The 16,570-nt window shown below is 47.5% G+C and overlaps 1 protein-coding gene across 1 annotated transcript in view; it reads right to left on the bottom strand.

Annotated features, from left to right (window-relative positions):
- The window catches only part of CHRNA4 (cholinergic receptor nicotinic alpha 4 subunit), a gene marked incomplete at both ends in the record, with an annotated part of 76,992 nt that overhangs the window by 59,382 nt on the left and 1,040 nt on the right, over nucleotides 1-16,570 (bottom strand). Inside the window, one exon of the mRNA XM_081323758.1 lies at nucleotides 6,688-6,839. Within this exon, the coding sequence (XP_081179884.1) occupies nucleotides 6,688-6,839 (152 nt within the window). The remainder of the gene's footprint in view (nucleotides 1-6,687; nucleotides 6,840-16,570) is intronic.

Here is a 16,570-nt window from a genome sequence, read left to right as displayed (position 1 = left end):
ACCAACGCACTAGAACACAGATAATCCTCGATTTACAACATTTCGTTTAGTGACCGTTCCAAGTTAGAATGGCACTGGAAAAAAAGTGATTTATGATCACTCTGCAGCATCCTCACAGTCACGTCATCAAACTTTGGAAGCTTAGCAACTAGCTCATATTTATGACGGTTGCAGTCGTAAATATGATGTGATCCCCTCTTGCCGCCTTCTGACAAGCAAAGTCAATGGGGAAGCCAGATTCACTTAACGAACCATGCTATTAACTTAACAGCTGCAATGTTTCACTTAACGACTGTGGTAAGAAAAGTCGTAAAAGGGGGCAAAACTCACTTAAGGACTGCCTCGCTTAGCAAAGGAAATGTTGGGCTCAGTTTGTGGTGACAAGTCAAGGACTAACTGTAGAAGTAACACAACCAGATAACTAGCAAGATCAGAGTTTACAAAAAGAATTAACATGAGCGATCTCTCCACTATTTCTGCAGTGTATGCCTCCCAGCATACACAAAGGGACAGCACAGCAGGAGGCTGATGGTGCAGATCAGCAAAGGGGTTGGACAGCTCCGGGCGATAACTGCTCACTCAGGATAAGCCTAATGAGTTAAGCCAGGGGTCGGCAACCTAAAAAAGAAAAAGAGCCACTGGGAACCGGTTCCATCACAAATTAAAAAAAGAGGGAGCCGCGTGCGTGTGTCCATGCACGCGCATGCGCATAAAGGTTTTTTGCGCATGTGCGGACGCACGCGGCTGCCATTTTTTAAAAAATGAGATGGAACCGGTTCCCGGTTGCCCGACGGCGACGGCCCGTCTGCAAAGCTGCCGCTTTCGGCAGCTTTGCAGACGGGCCGTGGCAGCTTCCTCAAAGAGCGGCGCCCCTGCCCATTCCGAGAGGTGCGCGCGCACCTCTCCGAACGACCGGAGTTGCGCGCGCACCTCCCCAAACCTTTGGGGAGGTGCGCGCGTACCTCCGTGCGAAGGGGCAGCGGCGCCGCTCTTTGAGGAAGCTGCCGAAAGCGGCAGCTTCCTGAAAGAGCGGCACCGCTGCCCCTTCGCGTGGAGGTACGCGCGCACCTCCCCAAAGGTTTGGGGAGGTGCGCGCGCAACTCCGGTCGTTCGGAGAGGTGCGCGCGCACCTCTCGGAATGGGCAGGGGCGCCGCTCTTTGAGGAAGCTGCCGCGGCCCGTCTGCTAAGCTGCCGCTTTCGGCAGCTTCAGAGACGGGCCGCGGCAGCTTCCTGAAAGAGCAGCACCGCTGCCCCTTCGCGCGGAGGTACGCGCTCACCTCCCCAAAGGTTTGGGGAGGTGCGCGCGCAACTCCGGTCGTTCGGAGAGGTGCGCGCGCACCTCTCGGAATGGGCAGGGGCGCCGCTCTTTGAGGAAGCTGCCGCGGCCCGTCTGCTAAGCTGCCGCTTTCGGCAGCTTCAGAGACGGGCCGCGGCAGCTTCCTGAAAGAGCAGCACCGCTGCCCCTTCGCGCGGAGGTACGCGCTCACCTCCCCAAAGGTTTGGGGAGGTGCGCGCGCAACTCCGGTCGTTCGGAGAGGTGCGCGCGCACCTCTCGGAATGGGCAGGGGCGCCGCTCTTTGAGGAAGCTGCCGCAGCCCGTCTGCTAAGCTGCCGCTTTCGGCAGCTTCAGAGACGGGCCGCGGCAGCTTCCTGAAAGAGCGGCACCGCTGCCCCTTCACGCGGAGGTACGCGCGCACCTCCCCAAAGGTTTGGGGAGGTGCGCGCGCAACTCCGGTCGTTCGGAGAGGTGCGCGCGCACCTCTCGGAATGGGCAGGGGCGCCGCTCTTTGAGGAAGCTGCCGCAGCCCGTCTGCTAAGCTGCCGCTTTCGGCAGCTTCACAGACGGGCCGCGGCAGCTTCCTGAAAGAGCGGCACCGCTGCCCCTTCGCGCGGAGGTACGCGCGCACCTCTCCAAAGGTTTGGGGAGGTGCGCGTGCACCTCTCCAAACGGGCGGTGCCACTCTCCATTTGGAGAGGTGCGCGCGCACCACTGCCCGTTGGAAGAGGTGCGCGCGCACCGGGCGGCTGGGAGCCGCAAGAGACGGCTCAAAGAGCCGCATGCGGCTCCGGAGCCGCAGGTTGCCAACCTGTGAGTTAAGCTGTTGACAGCCCCAGGCATGGTCAGCCTGGTGGGAAGCCAGGATCTACACCCATTGTCACCTGCACTGGCAGGAAGCCCAGGTTTGAACTGATTGGATGCCATCCACCTGGGCAGGTACAAATAGACGCCAGGCTTCCCTGTTTCCCCAGTTCGTTCTGTTCAGAATAAACTCATCTTTACCCCAGCTCTGTGTCCGTCTCTATGTGAAGCACACGACTTTACAATTTCCCCAAATTAAGTGTACCGTCGAATCTAGCTATATAGGTCTACAAGACATTGGTTTATTAGAACCGAAGAAACGAACGAACCATCTTGGCTCTTTTGGATATCTCCACCACCAAGGAGAAGGAGTCAATTTGCAGAAGGAAATCAGTCAATTTCAATCTCACTTTGCCTCTTTTTTTTTTGAATGAGCTTCATTCGCCCTGCAGTGATTACAGCAATTCTGTACAGGCACTCTTCCTACCTGGTTTTTTTTTTCTCCTCCCAACCCAGAGAACAACGCTTGCATGCGCGTTTATGTAAAAACTCTAAAACCATTCCCAGGTCACTTTCCAGTTACTCAACCTCTTATGCATAATAAATGACAAAGCAACTTTGTGCAAAGATCAATGGAGCAGACCTTCAGAAAGAATACTTGGCTATTTCAAGGTTTTCCTCCCTCGTGCACCACTACATACACACACACACACACACACACACACACACACACACACACAATGACTATAAAACTCAGTGGGTGGAGAACCAAAAGCACCCCATATTACCGTATATCCTCTATCATCCTCTCCTCTCCTCCCCTTTCTCCCTCTTCTCTCCCTTTCTTATTCCTTCGCTTCCCCTTCTTCCCCTTCCCCTTTTCCCCCTTTCCTTCCCTTCTGCTTTCATTCTCTCTCTTCTCTCCTTTTCTTATTCCTTCCCCTTTCCATTCCCCTTCCCCTTTCCTCCCCCCTCCTCTTCCTCTTCCCCTTCCCTTTCCCCTTCCCTTCCCTTCAGCTGTCCTTCTATCTCTTCTCTCCCTTTCTCATTCCCTCCCTCCCTTCCCCTCCCCCTTCCCCCTTCTCCTCTCTCCTCTCCAAAATCCTCAGGTCTTTTACACGATCTTATCTCGCGGCGATGAGGACGGCGAGGTCTAATCATTTTGCCGCCCTCATCGCGTCCACAGATAATCGCCCGGCCGCCCTGCTTAGGGTGACCCGCTCCCTCCTTAATCAGGAGGTGAGGGGGGATCCCTTGCAGGGTCGTGCTGAGGAGTTTAGTCAACATCTGTCGGACAAAATTGCTCGGATTCGGACCAGTTTGGACTCCGACTGGGCAGAGTCTGACGATGAGGACGAGGGCAGTCTTGTCGATATTATCTGGGAGGAGTTTGATCCTGTGACTCCTGAAGATGTGGACAGGATCATGGGGAAGCTGAGCTCCACCACATGTTTATTGGATCCGTGCCCCTCCTGGCTGGTCTATGCAGCCCGGGATGGGACACGAGGCTGGCTCCAGGCAGTGATAACTGCTTCTTTGGGCGAGGGTAGTTTTCCCGCCACCTTGAAGGAGGCGGTGGTGAGACCCCTCCTCAAGAAGCCTGCCTTGGACCCAGCTGTATTAAATAACTTTCATCCAGTCTCCAACCTTCGCTTTCTCGCGAAGGTTGTTGAAAGCGTGGTGGCGCATCAGCTCCCTTTGTTCTTGGAGGAAGCTGACTATCTGGACTCGTACCAATCAGGTTTCAGGCCCGGGTACAGCATGGAGACGGCATTGGTCGCTCTGGTGAATGATCTCTGGAGGGCTCGGGACAGGGGTTGTTCCTCTGTCCTAGTCCTATTAGACCTCTCAGCGGCTTTCGATACCATCGACCATGGTATCTTGCTGCGGCGTCTCAGGGGATTGGGAGTGGGAGGTACGGTCCTTCAGTGGTTCTCCTCCTACCTCCTGGGACGTTCGCAGTCGGTGTTGGCAGGGGGGCAGAGGTCAACCTTGAGGCCTCTCGTTTGTGGAGTTCCTCAGGGGTCGATCCTCTCGCCTCTCCTGTTCAACATCTATATGAAGCCTCTGGGTGAGATCATTCGTGGTTTTGGAGTTGGTTATCATCAGTATGCTGATGATACCCAGCTTTTTATTTCGACCCCAAACCACCCCAGTGATGCCCTCGACGTGATGTCCCATTGCCTGGAGGCGGTCTGGGTCTGGATGGGGAGGAACAGGCTTCAGCTCAACCCTGACAAGACTGAGTGGCTGTGCGTGCCGGCATCTCAGGAAATGCAGATTATTCCATCTCTTACTATGGGGGGTGAGTTATTACCCCCGTAGATCGGGCTCGCAACTTGGGAGTCCTCCTAGATTCACAGCTCTCCTTAGAAGACCATATAGGAGCTGTGACTAGGGGGGCCTTCGCCCAGGTTCACCTGGTGCGCCAGTTGCAGCCCTATCTAGACCGGGATGCCTTGCGCACAGTCACTCATGCGCTTGTGAACTCTCGTTTGGACTACTGCAACGCTCTCTACATGGGGCTGCCCTTGAGGACCACTCGGAGGCTTCAGCTGGTGCAGAATGCAGCCGCGCGAGTAGTGTTGGGGGTCTCCTGATACTCCCATGTTACACCTCTGCTCCGCGAGCTGCATTGGCTGCCAGTTGCCCTCCGGGTGAGATTCAAGGTGCTGGTAATGACCTATAAAGCCCTACATGGCTTGGGTCCGGATTACCTACGGCAGCACCTGCTGCCGGCGTCAACTTCCCTCCGTCCAGTGTGCTCCCACAGAGAGGGCCTCCTCAGGGTGCCTCCGATCAGAGAATGTCGATTGGTGGCCCCCAAGGGGAGAGCGTTCTCTGTGGGCGCGCCAGACCTATGGAACCGCTTGCTGGTTGAGCTCCGGATGGCCCCCGACCTTCGCTCCTTCCGACGCGATTTAAAAACCTATCTATTTGAACAATCCGGCCTGGTTTGATGGGTTTGGGGTTTGGATTTGGTTTTAACATTGTTTTAATTATTGTATTATATTGGGCATAATTATTTAATCTTTTTTAACTTTTGTATGTATATTTTGATATTTATTGCCCTGTACACCGCCCTGAGTCCTTCGGGAGAAGGGCGGTATAAAAATTTAATAAATATAAATATAAATATTTACACCAAATTTACACAGGGAAGCCAAGTTTTCTATGCTCCCTCCAGAAATAGTTTAATCGCAGCAATTAAACCCCTGCGATTAACCCGAGCGATTGGTCGTCCCAGCTGACGTCACCATCTAAGCCTCGAAAATTTCACAGGAGATTTCTGTATTCTCGCCTTTTGGGGGGGGTGGGTTGGTTTTTTATTTAATTTCAGGAAGCCCACACTGTTCTAAAATGAAACCCGTGGCTGCCAGCTTCCCAGGCTCATTTATCACGCATGCTGTCTCCTTCCTGTTGCGTGATTAATCTGCAGCCTTCACTTGAAAGTCTATCAGCAATTGATTCCATCGATTCTCAAATGATTAAAACCATTCTGCCAAGTCTCCAAAACTTTTGGGGAGTGACTGGGCTCATTTGGAATGGAGTCTATGTCACGGGCCCTCTCACAAAATGGCTGCCCTGGAGAACGTGGAAACAGACACTTACTAGAAAGCAAAGCAGTCACGTTGACTCCCTCAAGACTTTCTAGGTCCCCACAATGACAAAATTGAACACGCCACAGTTTTTCCTGTCTGGGTGGGCAACTTTCTAAACCAAACCTCCAGCAGCTTAATTTCTTGACAGGAGCGTACTTCGGAATACAGGTGGTTCTTGACTTACAACAGTTCATTTAGCGACCGTTCAAAGTTACAACGGCACTGGAAAAAAGTGACTTATGATGGGGTTTTTTTTACACTTACACTTACACTATTCTTAGTATGAAGATACTTGCAATCATTTTCTTGCCCCCCAAAGAATTCAGGCCCAAAAATAAAAACCTGGGATTAGAGGACCAAGTTGAACTTGATTGATCTTGGAAGCTAAGTAAGGTCAGATCTGATAAGTACTCAGATTGGGAATAATCTATTAGGAAGCTTGAAAAAAATGTCCTAGAAGGAGACAGTAGCATTCCCACAACACTGCCAAAAATCTACATGAATTCTACCAAGAATCCAATTCAATCAGAGCCAATCTTTATTTTTTAATAATACCTTTTTTGGGGGAAAATATTACATTGTGGATGTTGCATTTATCAAGACATTGAGTTGTACCAATTCTAGAGTGACATTCTAACAGAATGTTTCTCAACTTTGGCAACTTGAGGATGTGTAGACTTCAACTCCCAGAATTCCCTGGCCAACCTTGCTGGCCGAGGAATTCTGGGAGTTGAAGTCCACACATCTTCAAGTTGCCCAAGTTGAGAGATACTGCCTTAATTAATGTTCTGATGCTCATTTGGCGTTGGATTGCTGGTTTTTGTGAGAAGGTCCACTTACTGCTAAGCTTGTAAGCCGCCCTGAGTCTTCGGAGAAGGGCGGGATATAAATGGAATTAAAATAAATAAAAAATAAAAAATAAAAATACAAACTTTTGAGAAGAGAGGTCATCTCTCACCATGCTAACCAAAGAGCCTCGCATAATTAATTCTAGCCATACTTACAACATCTATAAGCTGAGCAATGGACAATCCAAAACGCACGATGACAACATCAGAAATATTAGCAACTGGCCTGGACCATTTGTTGTATCCAGAGAAAAGTTTCTTCAGGAGACGTTCCTCAGCATGTGCCCGTGTTTCTACATGGCCAAAGGCTGTGGAGAAAACAGAAATCCATAGGATCTATACATATCACACATCTTAATATAGCTAGCAGAATAACAGAAGAAGACAGCTGGAAGGGACCTTGGAGGTCTTCTAGTCTAACCCCTGCTCAGGCAGGAAATCTATACCATTTCAGACAAATGCTTGTCTTCTTAAAAGCCTCCAGCAACCCCAACTTCTGGAGGGAAGCCATTCCACTGATTAATTGTTCTCACTGTCAGGAAATTCCTCCTTAATTCCAGGTTGCTTCTCTCCTTGATGAGTTTCCATCCTTTGCTTCTCGTCCTGCCTTCTGGTGCTTTGGAGAATAGGTTGACTCCCTCTTCTTTGGGGCAGCCCCTTAGCGATGGCTGCAACTGAAGCGATGTGGCAGATACTGATTTAATTTACTACTACTATTACTACTACTACTACTACTACTAAAGTTGGAAGGACCTTGGAGGTCATCTAGTCCAACCCCCCCGCTCAAGCAGGAAACCCTATACCATTTCAGACAAATGGCTGTCCAGTCTCTTCTTAAAAACTTCCAGTGTTGGAGCATTCACAGCTTCTGGAGGCAAAGCTGTTCCACTGGTTAATTATTCTCACTGTCAGAAAATTTCTCCTTAATTCCAGGTTGCTTCTCTCCTTAATCAGTTTCCACCCAATGCTTCTTGTCCTGCCTTCAAATGGTTTGGAGAATAAGATGACCCCCTCTTTTTTGTGGCAGCCCCTTAGTGATGGCTGCAACTGTAGCGATGTGGCAGATACTGATTTAATTTACTACTACTACTAGTAGTAGTAGTAGTAAAGTTGGAAGGGACCTTGGAGGTCATCTAGTCCAACCCCCTGCTCAGGCAGGAAACCCTACACCATTTCAGACAAATGGCTGGCCAGTCTCTTCTTAAAAACTTCCAGTGTTGGAGCATTCACGACTTCTGGAGGCAGGTTGTTCCATTGGTTAATTGTTCTGACTGTCAGGAAGTTTCTCCTTAGTTCTAGGTTGCTTCTCTCATTGGTTAGTTTCCATCCGTTGCTTCTTGTCCTGCTTTCAGGTGCTTTGGAGAATAGCTTGACTCCCTTTTCTTTGGGGCAGCCCCTGAGATACTGGAAGGCTGCTATCATGTCACCCCTCGTCCTTCTCTTCGTTAAACTAGACACACCCAATTCCTTATATGTTTTAGCCTCCAGTCCCCTGATCATCTTTGTTGCTCTTCTCCGCACTCTTTCTAGAGCACAGAGAATGCTTCCCCTTCGATATGTACTGTTTTTCTTTTTTTACTTTTGGAAGCTGTTCTACACTTTGGTTATTCAAAAGAAAGCAGCAACTTTAAGCTGAAAAGTAGGCTGGATTCCGGTACTGTACTAAGCACCCAACCTGAACACATTTTGAAATCATTGGGGAAACTACTCATTATGGTAAACATGGCTAATCACATTTCTTTTATTTATTAGACTTGATTTATTAGATTTATTAGACCCTGACTTCATTATTTTATAAGTAACCTAAGGCAGTGAAAATGCACAATACTCCTTCCCCCTCCTATTTTCCCCACGACAACCCCCAGCAAGAGAGAGAGGGACTGGCCCAAAGTCACCCAGCCAGCTTTCATACCTAGTGCGGCACTAGAACTCACCATCTCCTTGTGATAGCTCTAAAATCACCCAGCCAGTTTTCTTACCTAAGGTGGGACTAGCACTCACGGGTCTCCTGGTGATTGGCCCAAGGTCACCCAGTCAACTTTCATGCTTAAGGTTGGACTAGAACTCACAGTCTCCTGATTTCCAGCCTGGCGCCTTAACCACTACACCAAACTAGCTCTCTTTTTAAAGGGGAAAGGGAGATCTTGATGGATTCCATATTGTTTTCCGGACGGGGAAGAATCCATTCAGAACCAGCAATCTGAAGTGCTGTTATCTGAACCAACCACAAAAATAACACAATTTCCGTTGTTCAAATAGCCACTGAAAAGCAACGCAGGATCCAGACAGGTGCTTGCCTTGTTCTGGAAAGATCCATTCAGTCAGTGCTTGTCACTCTCTGCAGCACAAAACAGTTGTGGCTACTGACGCTGGCAGCGGATTCAGTGAGTGTGAAGCTGTAATGGGGAAGCAATGCAACTCCTAACTTCCCAAAAGCTGGTTTGGTGCAACAGAGTTCACCTAGCTTTAAAAGGTAAAGGTAAAGGTTCCCCCGCACATGTGTGCTAGTTGTTTCCGACTCTAGGGGCCGTTGCTCATTTCCGTTTCAAAGCCGAAGAGCCAGCGCTTGTCCAAGGACGTCTCCGTGGTCATGTGGCCGGCATGACTAGACGCCAAAGTCGCACGGAACGCTGTTACCTTCCCACTGTAGTGGTCCCTGTTTTTCTACTTGCATTTTGACGTGCTTTGGAACTGCTAGGTTGGCAGAAGCTGGGACGAGTAACGGGCGCTCACTCTGTTATGCGGCACTCAGGATTCAACCCGCCAAACTGCCGACCTTCTGATCGACAAGCTCAGCGCCCTAACCCACTGAGCCACAGCGTCCTCACCTAGCTTTAGGCCCATATAATCCATCTTTACTCACCCACCCCAAAAGGAAATTGTGACATGGGTCATTTTGGTGAGGTTTCCAAGCTGCAGCATTTGATTGGGAAGCAAATATTGGGACCCCCTTACAAAAATCCATTCTCAAGACTCATCAAATACGCCGAAAAGCTCATGCAACATCTTTAAAGAGAGAATCACCGCTAGATCTATAATTGACCCTAAGTGAACATGGCTTTGCAAATGGGAAGTGGGAGGTAAGTGACAACATCCCAAAACAGCTGGCCAATCTAGGAGAACCAAGAAGGATTTCCAATGCAGGCTCCTTTTGACATAATCATCACTCTCAGTCCATCTGCCTCCCTCCCTCCCTTCCTATCTCTCTCTCTCCTCCCTTCCTTTTCTTTCCTTTTTTCCCTCATTTCCTTCCCTTCTTCCCATGCCCTCTCTCTCCCTTTTTCTCTTTCTCTTTCTTTCTTTCTTTCTTTCTTTCTTTCTTTCTTTCTTTCTTTCTTTTTTTTCTTTCTTTCCCCTTCTTCCTTTCTTCCTTCTTTCTATCTCTTTCCCATCTCCTTCCTTCCTTCTCATCTCTCCTTCCTTCCCTCCTTTTTTTCTCCCCTCTCTCCATTCTCCCCACTTCTTCCTTTCTTCCCTCATTACTTCTTCCCATCTCCCCTCTTTCTTTTTTCTCTTTCTTTCTTTCTTTCTTTCTTTCTTTCTTTCTTTCTTTCTTTTACTTTTTCTTTCTATTTCTTTTTTCTTTCTTTCTTTCCCCTTCTTCTTCCTTTCTTCCTTCTTTCTATCTCTTTCCCATCTCCTTCCTTCCTTCTCATCTCTCCTTCCTTCCCTCCTTTTTTCTCCCCTCTCTCCATTCTCCCCTCTTCTTCCTTTCTTCCCTCATTACTTCTTCCCATCTCCCCTCTTTCTTTTTCTCTTTCTTTCTTTCTTTCTTTCTTTCTTTCTTTCTTTCTTTCTTTCTTTCTTTCTCTTTCTTTCTTTCTTTCTTTCTTTTTTCTTTCTTTTTCTTTTTTCTTTCTTTCTTTCCCCTTCTTCCTTTCTTCCTTCTTTCTATCTCTTTCCCATCTCCTTCCTTCCTTCTCACCTCTCCTTCCTTCCCTTTTTTCCTCCCCTCTCTCCATTCTCCCCTCTTCTTCCTTTCTTCCCTCATTACTTCTTCCCATCTCCCCTCTTTCTTTTTTCTCTTTCTTTCTTTCTTTCTTTCTTTCTTTCTTTCTTTCTTTCTTTCTTTCTTTCTTTCTTTCTCTTTCTTTCTTTCTTTCTTTTTTCTTTCTTTTTCTTTTTTCTTTCTTTCTTTCCCCGTCTTCTTCCTTTCTTCCTTCTTTCTATCTCTTTCCCATCTCCTTCCTTCCTTCTTATCTCTCCTTCCTTCCCTCCTTTTTTCCTCCCCTCTCTCCATTCTCCCTTCTTCCTCTCTTCCCTCATTACTTCTTTCCATCTCCCCCTCTTTCTTTCTTTCTTTCTTTCTTTCTTTCTTTCTTTCTTTCTTTCTTTCTTTCTTTCTTTCTTTCTTTCTTTCTTTCTTTCTTTCTTTCTCTTTCTCTCTCTCTCTCTCTCTCTCTCTCTCTCTCTTTCTTTCTTTCTTTCTTTCTTTCTTTCTTTCCTTTCTCCTTCCTTTCTTCTTCCTGTCTCCTTCCAATCTTTCCTTCCTTCCTTCCTTCCTTTCTTCCTTCCTTCCTTCCATTTTTTTCCATCACAGGCACCTTCTGAGTCGCGGCTTGAAAAGTTGGTGGCGACTGCCCTGCTAATAAAAGGAACTCTCTGAAGTGCCTTTGGTTGGGTGGGGGGGGGGTGGGGGGGCAGGGAAGAGGGAGGGCAGGAACAGGACAATGTAAATAAATATTCAAAGCCTTGTCTTGCTCAGAAACTGCCAAGGCGACACATTTCCTTTCTGCTGCCTGAAGGCAAAAATGAAAAGCACCAAACCTGCCCCCCCCCCGCCCCGTCCCACCCTTCAAAGTGAGGATTCAGATTATCTGTACCAAGAAAGCTGAACACAAAAGGAGAAAGAAATCAGGAGGAATCGGGCCGACTCTTTTTTCCAACTCCTATAAGCTTCTGATAAACAAAAGCTTACACCTTCTAATAAAACGTGTTAGTTGTGGTCGCTACCCTTGAGTAATGAAGGGTGGGGTGGCGACTCCTACAGAGGGGAGGGAGGACCATCACCGGGCAGGGCTGGCCTGGGAAAAAGCCATCTCATTAAATCTGATGAGATTACTCCAGAGCAAACAGACCCCAGGCCCCCAGGGACCATCTTCACTACGGCTTGTTATTGCCGCATCAGCAAAGCTCAGACAGGTTACATTAAGAGACTAATGGAAGGAGGAAAGAAGAAATAAATAATGTCTGGAAGATCAAAGGAGTCTTCCTGGGCTACTACAGGCTCAAATCTGGTGATGGCACACGGCTCAGAGGATAAAGCGAAGGTTTACCTCGAGCCATTAAACATCTCCATATATCTGTTCTGCGATTGTTTTTAAAGATAAAGACCCTCGCAAAAGGGCTGCTGGCCGTATATTTTTCTGAATATTCCAAATATACACGTATTATAGGACGATGGATGCTAAAACATATGAAGAAAGGTTGCGGGAATTGGGTTATGTCTAGTTTAATGAAGAGAAGGACCAGGGGCGACATGATAGCAGTGTTCCAATATCTCAGGGGCTGCCCCAAAGAAGAGGGAGTCAAGCTATTCTCCAAAGCACCGAAGGCAGGACAAGGAGCAATGGATGGAAGCTAATCAAGGAGAGGAGCAACCTAGAAGTTAAGGAGAAACTTCCTAACAGTGAGAACGATTAATCAGTGGAACAGCTTGCTAGAGGTTTTTAAGAAGAGACTGGACAGTCCTTTGTCTGGAATATACAACTCTGCTGCTTGAGCAGGGGGGATGGACTAGAAGACCTCCAAGGTCCCTTCCAACTCTGTTATTCTGTTCTGATGCAAATCATCCTTGAGAAGTCCTTGGTGCTCTCTGAGCTTGCTTGTTTCCTTGCAGACGTTTCATTACCCTAACTAGGTAACATCATCAGTGCTAGTAAGGAGTGTGGCTTGCTGCGGGTTTATCTAGTGTCTTGCCTGCCTGGGTGGGTGGGAATGATCTTAGGGTAGGGGGGTCTTCAAACTTGGCCCTTTTATGACTTGTGGACTTCAACTCCCAGAATTCCACAGCCAGGCACGCTGGCTGAGGAATTCTGGGACTTGAAGTCCACAAGTCACAAAAGGGCCAAGTTTGAAGAGCCCTTGCTATAGAGAATAAGCCAATCTCCTCTTTTCTGTGACGGCCCCTCAAATACTGGAAGACAGTTATCCTGTCAGCCCCTAACCCTTCTCTTTGACAGACTAGACATATAGGTAAGTCCTGGACTTACAACCATAAGTAAGCCCAACATTCCCATTGCTAAAGAAGATATAGGCACGTTGGCCGAAGAATTCTGGGAGTTGAAGTCCACAAGTCATAAAAGGGCCAAGTTTGAAGACCCCTGTCTTAGGGATTCTTCAGTTGGGCTGTTTACTAATGGCTATTCTTGACACGGTGGCTCAGTGGGTTAAGATGCTGAGCTTGTCGATCAGAAGGTCAGCAGTTTGGCAGATTGAATCCCGAGTGCCGTGTAGCAGAGTGAGCGCCTGTTACTCATCCCAGCTTCTGCCAACCTAGCAGTTCAAAAGCACGTAAAAAATGCAAGTAGAAAAATAGGGACCACTACGGTGGGAAGGTAACAGCGTTCTGTGCAACTTTGACGTCTAGTCATGCCGGCCACATGACCACGGAGACTTCCTCGGACAAGCGCTGGCTCTTCGGCTTTGAAACGGAGATGAGCACCGGCCCCTAGAGTCGGAAACGACTAGCACGCATGTGCGGGGGAACCTTTACCTTTACCTTTTATTCTTGATTGGGGTTTTGCTTACTTGATTGTTGGTCTAAGGTTGACCTTGGAGTTAACCTATGCTGGTCTGAGTGCTGATTGCTGGTGGAGAGTTGCCGGAGTCTATTTCTCTTTGGGGCTGACTGTCTCTTTTGCATGGTCTATAGATGTTGTTCATGTCTACGTGTCTATTGATGGCTGATTTGTCAGAGTGCCAGGCTTTTAGAAATTCCCCGGCATTTTTGGATTTGGCCTGGTTTAGGTTTGTCACATTTTCCCAATTGAAGATATGGTTAAATCTGTCTTATATGTTGTGAAATTAAAGAATTTTCGTCCTGCCTTTTGACTGCCAGTTGGTGCTCACGGATGCGTTCTTACTATAGGGATAAACCCTGTTAAGGGAAGTCGGAAAAAGGGAAAAGGGGGAAGAAGAAAAAAGAGGGTATCCAAATCTTCCCTTCTCATAGGTTTGCAACCAAAGAGAAGCATCTCAGTTTGCATTCACAGGACACATTTGCCTGGGAAGATGGGAGCAATGGATGTTATTTAGGGTTAGCCAAGTTTGGGTCACAGGTTAGGAGTACACCCTGCACTCTTTGGCTGTGGAATACCTTTAGGTCTGATAGGGAAGCGGCTTGCTTTTCAGCCCCAAATGAATTCTGCACATGCTCTGGAGGTAGGAGATTTTGCTCAGCTGCCCTGTAGCTTTTTAGGGGGAACATCAGCATCCAGCCAACAAGGTGTTAGTAATGACCTATAAAGCCCTACATGGCATGGGTCCGGAATACCTTGGGGAGCACCTGCGGCCGGCGTCAACTTCCCTCCGCCCAGTGCGCTCCCACAGAGAGGGCCTCCTCAGGGTGCCACCGGTCAAAGAATGCCGACTGGTGGCCCCCAGGGGGAGGGCGTTCTCTGTGGGCGCGCCGGATTTATGGAACCATCTTCCGGTCGAGCTCCGGATGGCGCCTGATCTCCGCTCATTCCGGCGCGATCTTAAAACCCACTTTTTTGAACAAGCTGGCCTGGCCTGATAGGCTGGGGTTGGGTTTTATAAATTGGTTTTAATTTTAATTTGTACTAATTTATTACGGGCATTGCTATTTAATTACTTTTAATAATTTTTAATTTTTGTATCTTGTTTTTATTATGTATTGCCCTGTTCACCGCCCTGAGTCCTTCGGGAGAAGGGCGGTATACAAATAAATAAATAAATAAATAAATAAATAAATAAATAAATAAATAAATAAATAAATAAATAAATAAATAAATAAATAAGACAGGCCAGACTAAAAAAAAAAGTCAGGTAGTCCTCAACCTACGACCACAACTGAGCCCAAAATTTCCATTGCTAAGAGAGACAGCTGTTAAGTGAATTTTGTCTCATTTTACGACCTTGCTTGACACAATTACTCAGTGAATCACTGCAGTGGTTAGTCACACGGCTGTAAAATGAATCTGGCTTCCCCACTGATTTGGCTGGCCCGAAGGTCATGACCCCGGGACACTGAAAGCGCCACAAATATGAAACAGTCGCCAAGCATCCAAATTTTAATTACCTGACCATGGGGAGGCTGTACGGGTCGTAAGTGTGAAAAACTGCTCATGAGTCATTTTTTTTCAGTGCCATTGTAACTTCGAACCGGTCACTAAACAAATGGCCGAGGACGATCTGTAGAGGGCTATCTGTATCGTAAAGTGATAGTAACAGAAACTCCTCTCATCCTTTCTCTCCGTGTGAACCAAGGAGAGGCTTATCTGAGACACTTTGTCAAGTTACTTCCTTGGCTGGGGTTGAGGCCCCTCTTATCTGTCTTGGTAAGAGACCCTCCCCGCTTCAAGGCCATTCCCCCTACACTAAGTGAACTTTACACATCCTCTGTTGCAGGGGATTTTTGCCAACCACTCCGGGCTGTTTAATGAAGAGAAGGACGAGGGGGGACATGATGGCAGCTGTTATGTTCGGACAGACGAGCATTGACAGTGAGGTTTACATAAAGAACGTTTATTGAATGCACAATGGTCAACTCCCTTGCAACCGTTAAGCGCCGTCTTATATGCCAGGGTAACTTTAAACAATAACCAATCCCCGGCCCGGAATCTCCCGCCTTGAATACAACATCCAATTACTGCACCAGGTTTTCCCGCCAGAGAAAACCCACGCCCCTTTAACTGCTGACACAACAGCAGCCTTCCAGTATCTCAGGGGCTGCCCCAAAGAAGAGGGAGTCAAGGTCTTCTCCAAAGCATCTGAAGGCAGGACAAGAAGCAACGGATGGAAACTAACCAAAGAGAGAAGCAACCTAGAACTAAGGAGAAACTTCCTGACAGTTAGAACAATTAACCAGTGGAACAGACTGCCTCCAGAGGTGGTGAATGCTCCAACACTGGAAGTTTTTAAGAGGAGACTGGACAGCCATTTATCTGAAATGGTGTAGGATTTCCTGCCTGAGCAGGGGGTTGGACTAGATGACCTCCAAGGTCCCTTCCAACTACTACTACTTCTTCTTCTTCTTCTTCTTCTTCTTCTTCTTCTTCTTCTTCTTCTTCTTCTTCTTCTTCTTCTTCTTCTTCTTCTTCTTCTTCATCATCATCATCATCATCATTATTATTATTATTATTATTATTATTATTATTATTATTATTATTATTATTCAAAGATTGATGCAGCCTAACCCACCTAGTGAATCTGAACATCTCTAAGCTTTCCTAAGCCAAGACCAACAACTATGGCAAACTTACTAATCGCCTGAAGAATCCCACGAGTAACACTCGTAAACTAATGAGTACGGTATATTTAAAATTGCTCCCCAACCTCACTGTCTCACCCCCTTCTTCCTTGGTGTTTACTTGAAATTACAATGAATCAGAGCTATTGATGGGAATTCATTTCACCTCCGTGGCCTCCACCTCTGATGCCAAAGGAGGCTACTACAAATTGCCTTGCAGGGTGGAAAACCTAGAAGCAATGACAAAACCCTCCCCCACCAAAAAAAAACAAAACTCTGGCTGATTTTAGGCTGGTCTACAGAACCGGATCTCTGGCTAAAAGTCAATGCGCCACATTCACACAACACGCTAAACCCTCACCCATAGTCCAAGTGTGCACTCGCCCCCGGAATCCAAGTTCTGCTGGCCAAAACAGGTCCATGGCAAGCTAAGCCACAGGGGGGAAGCACCGCAAATCAGGGTTAGAGTGAATCATTGTTTAGCACACTTGTCTGCAAAAAGCCACCTCATTAATTTTTTTTAGTGCGATGGTTATGAATACAGTGGAGATGGTTCCCAGTTTATCATTATTCAAGAAGAGGGTAATTTTTTATTTATTTATTTAT

Source organism: Vipera berus (genome assembly GCF_964194415.1).
Source record: "Vipera berus genome assembly, chromosome: 3".
NCBI lineage: Eukaryota > Metazoa > Chordata > Lepidosauria > Squamata > Viperidae > Vipera > Vipera berus.
Note: the sequence above shows the minus strand (reverse complement) of the source record. Positions and strands in the feature narration are given on the sequence as shown.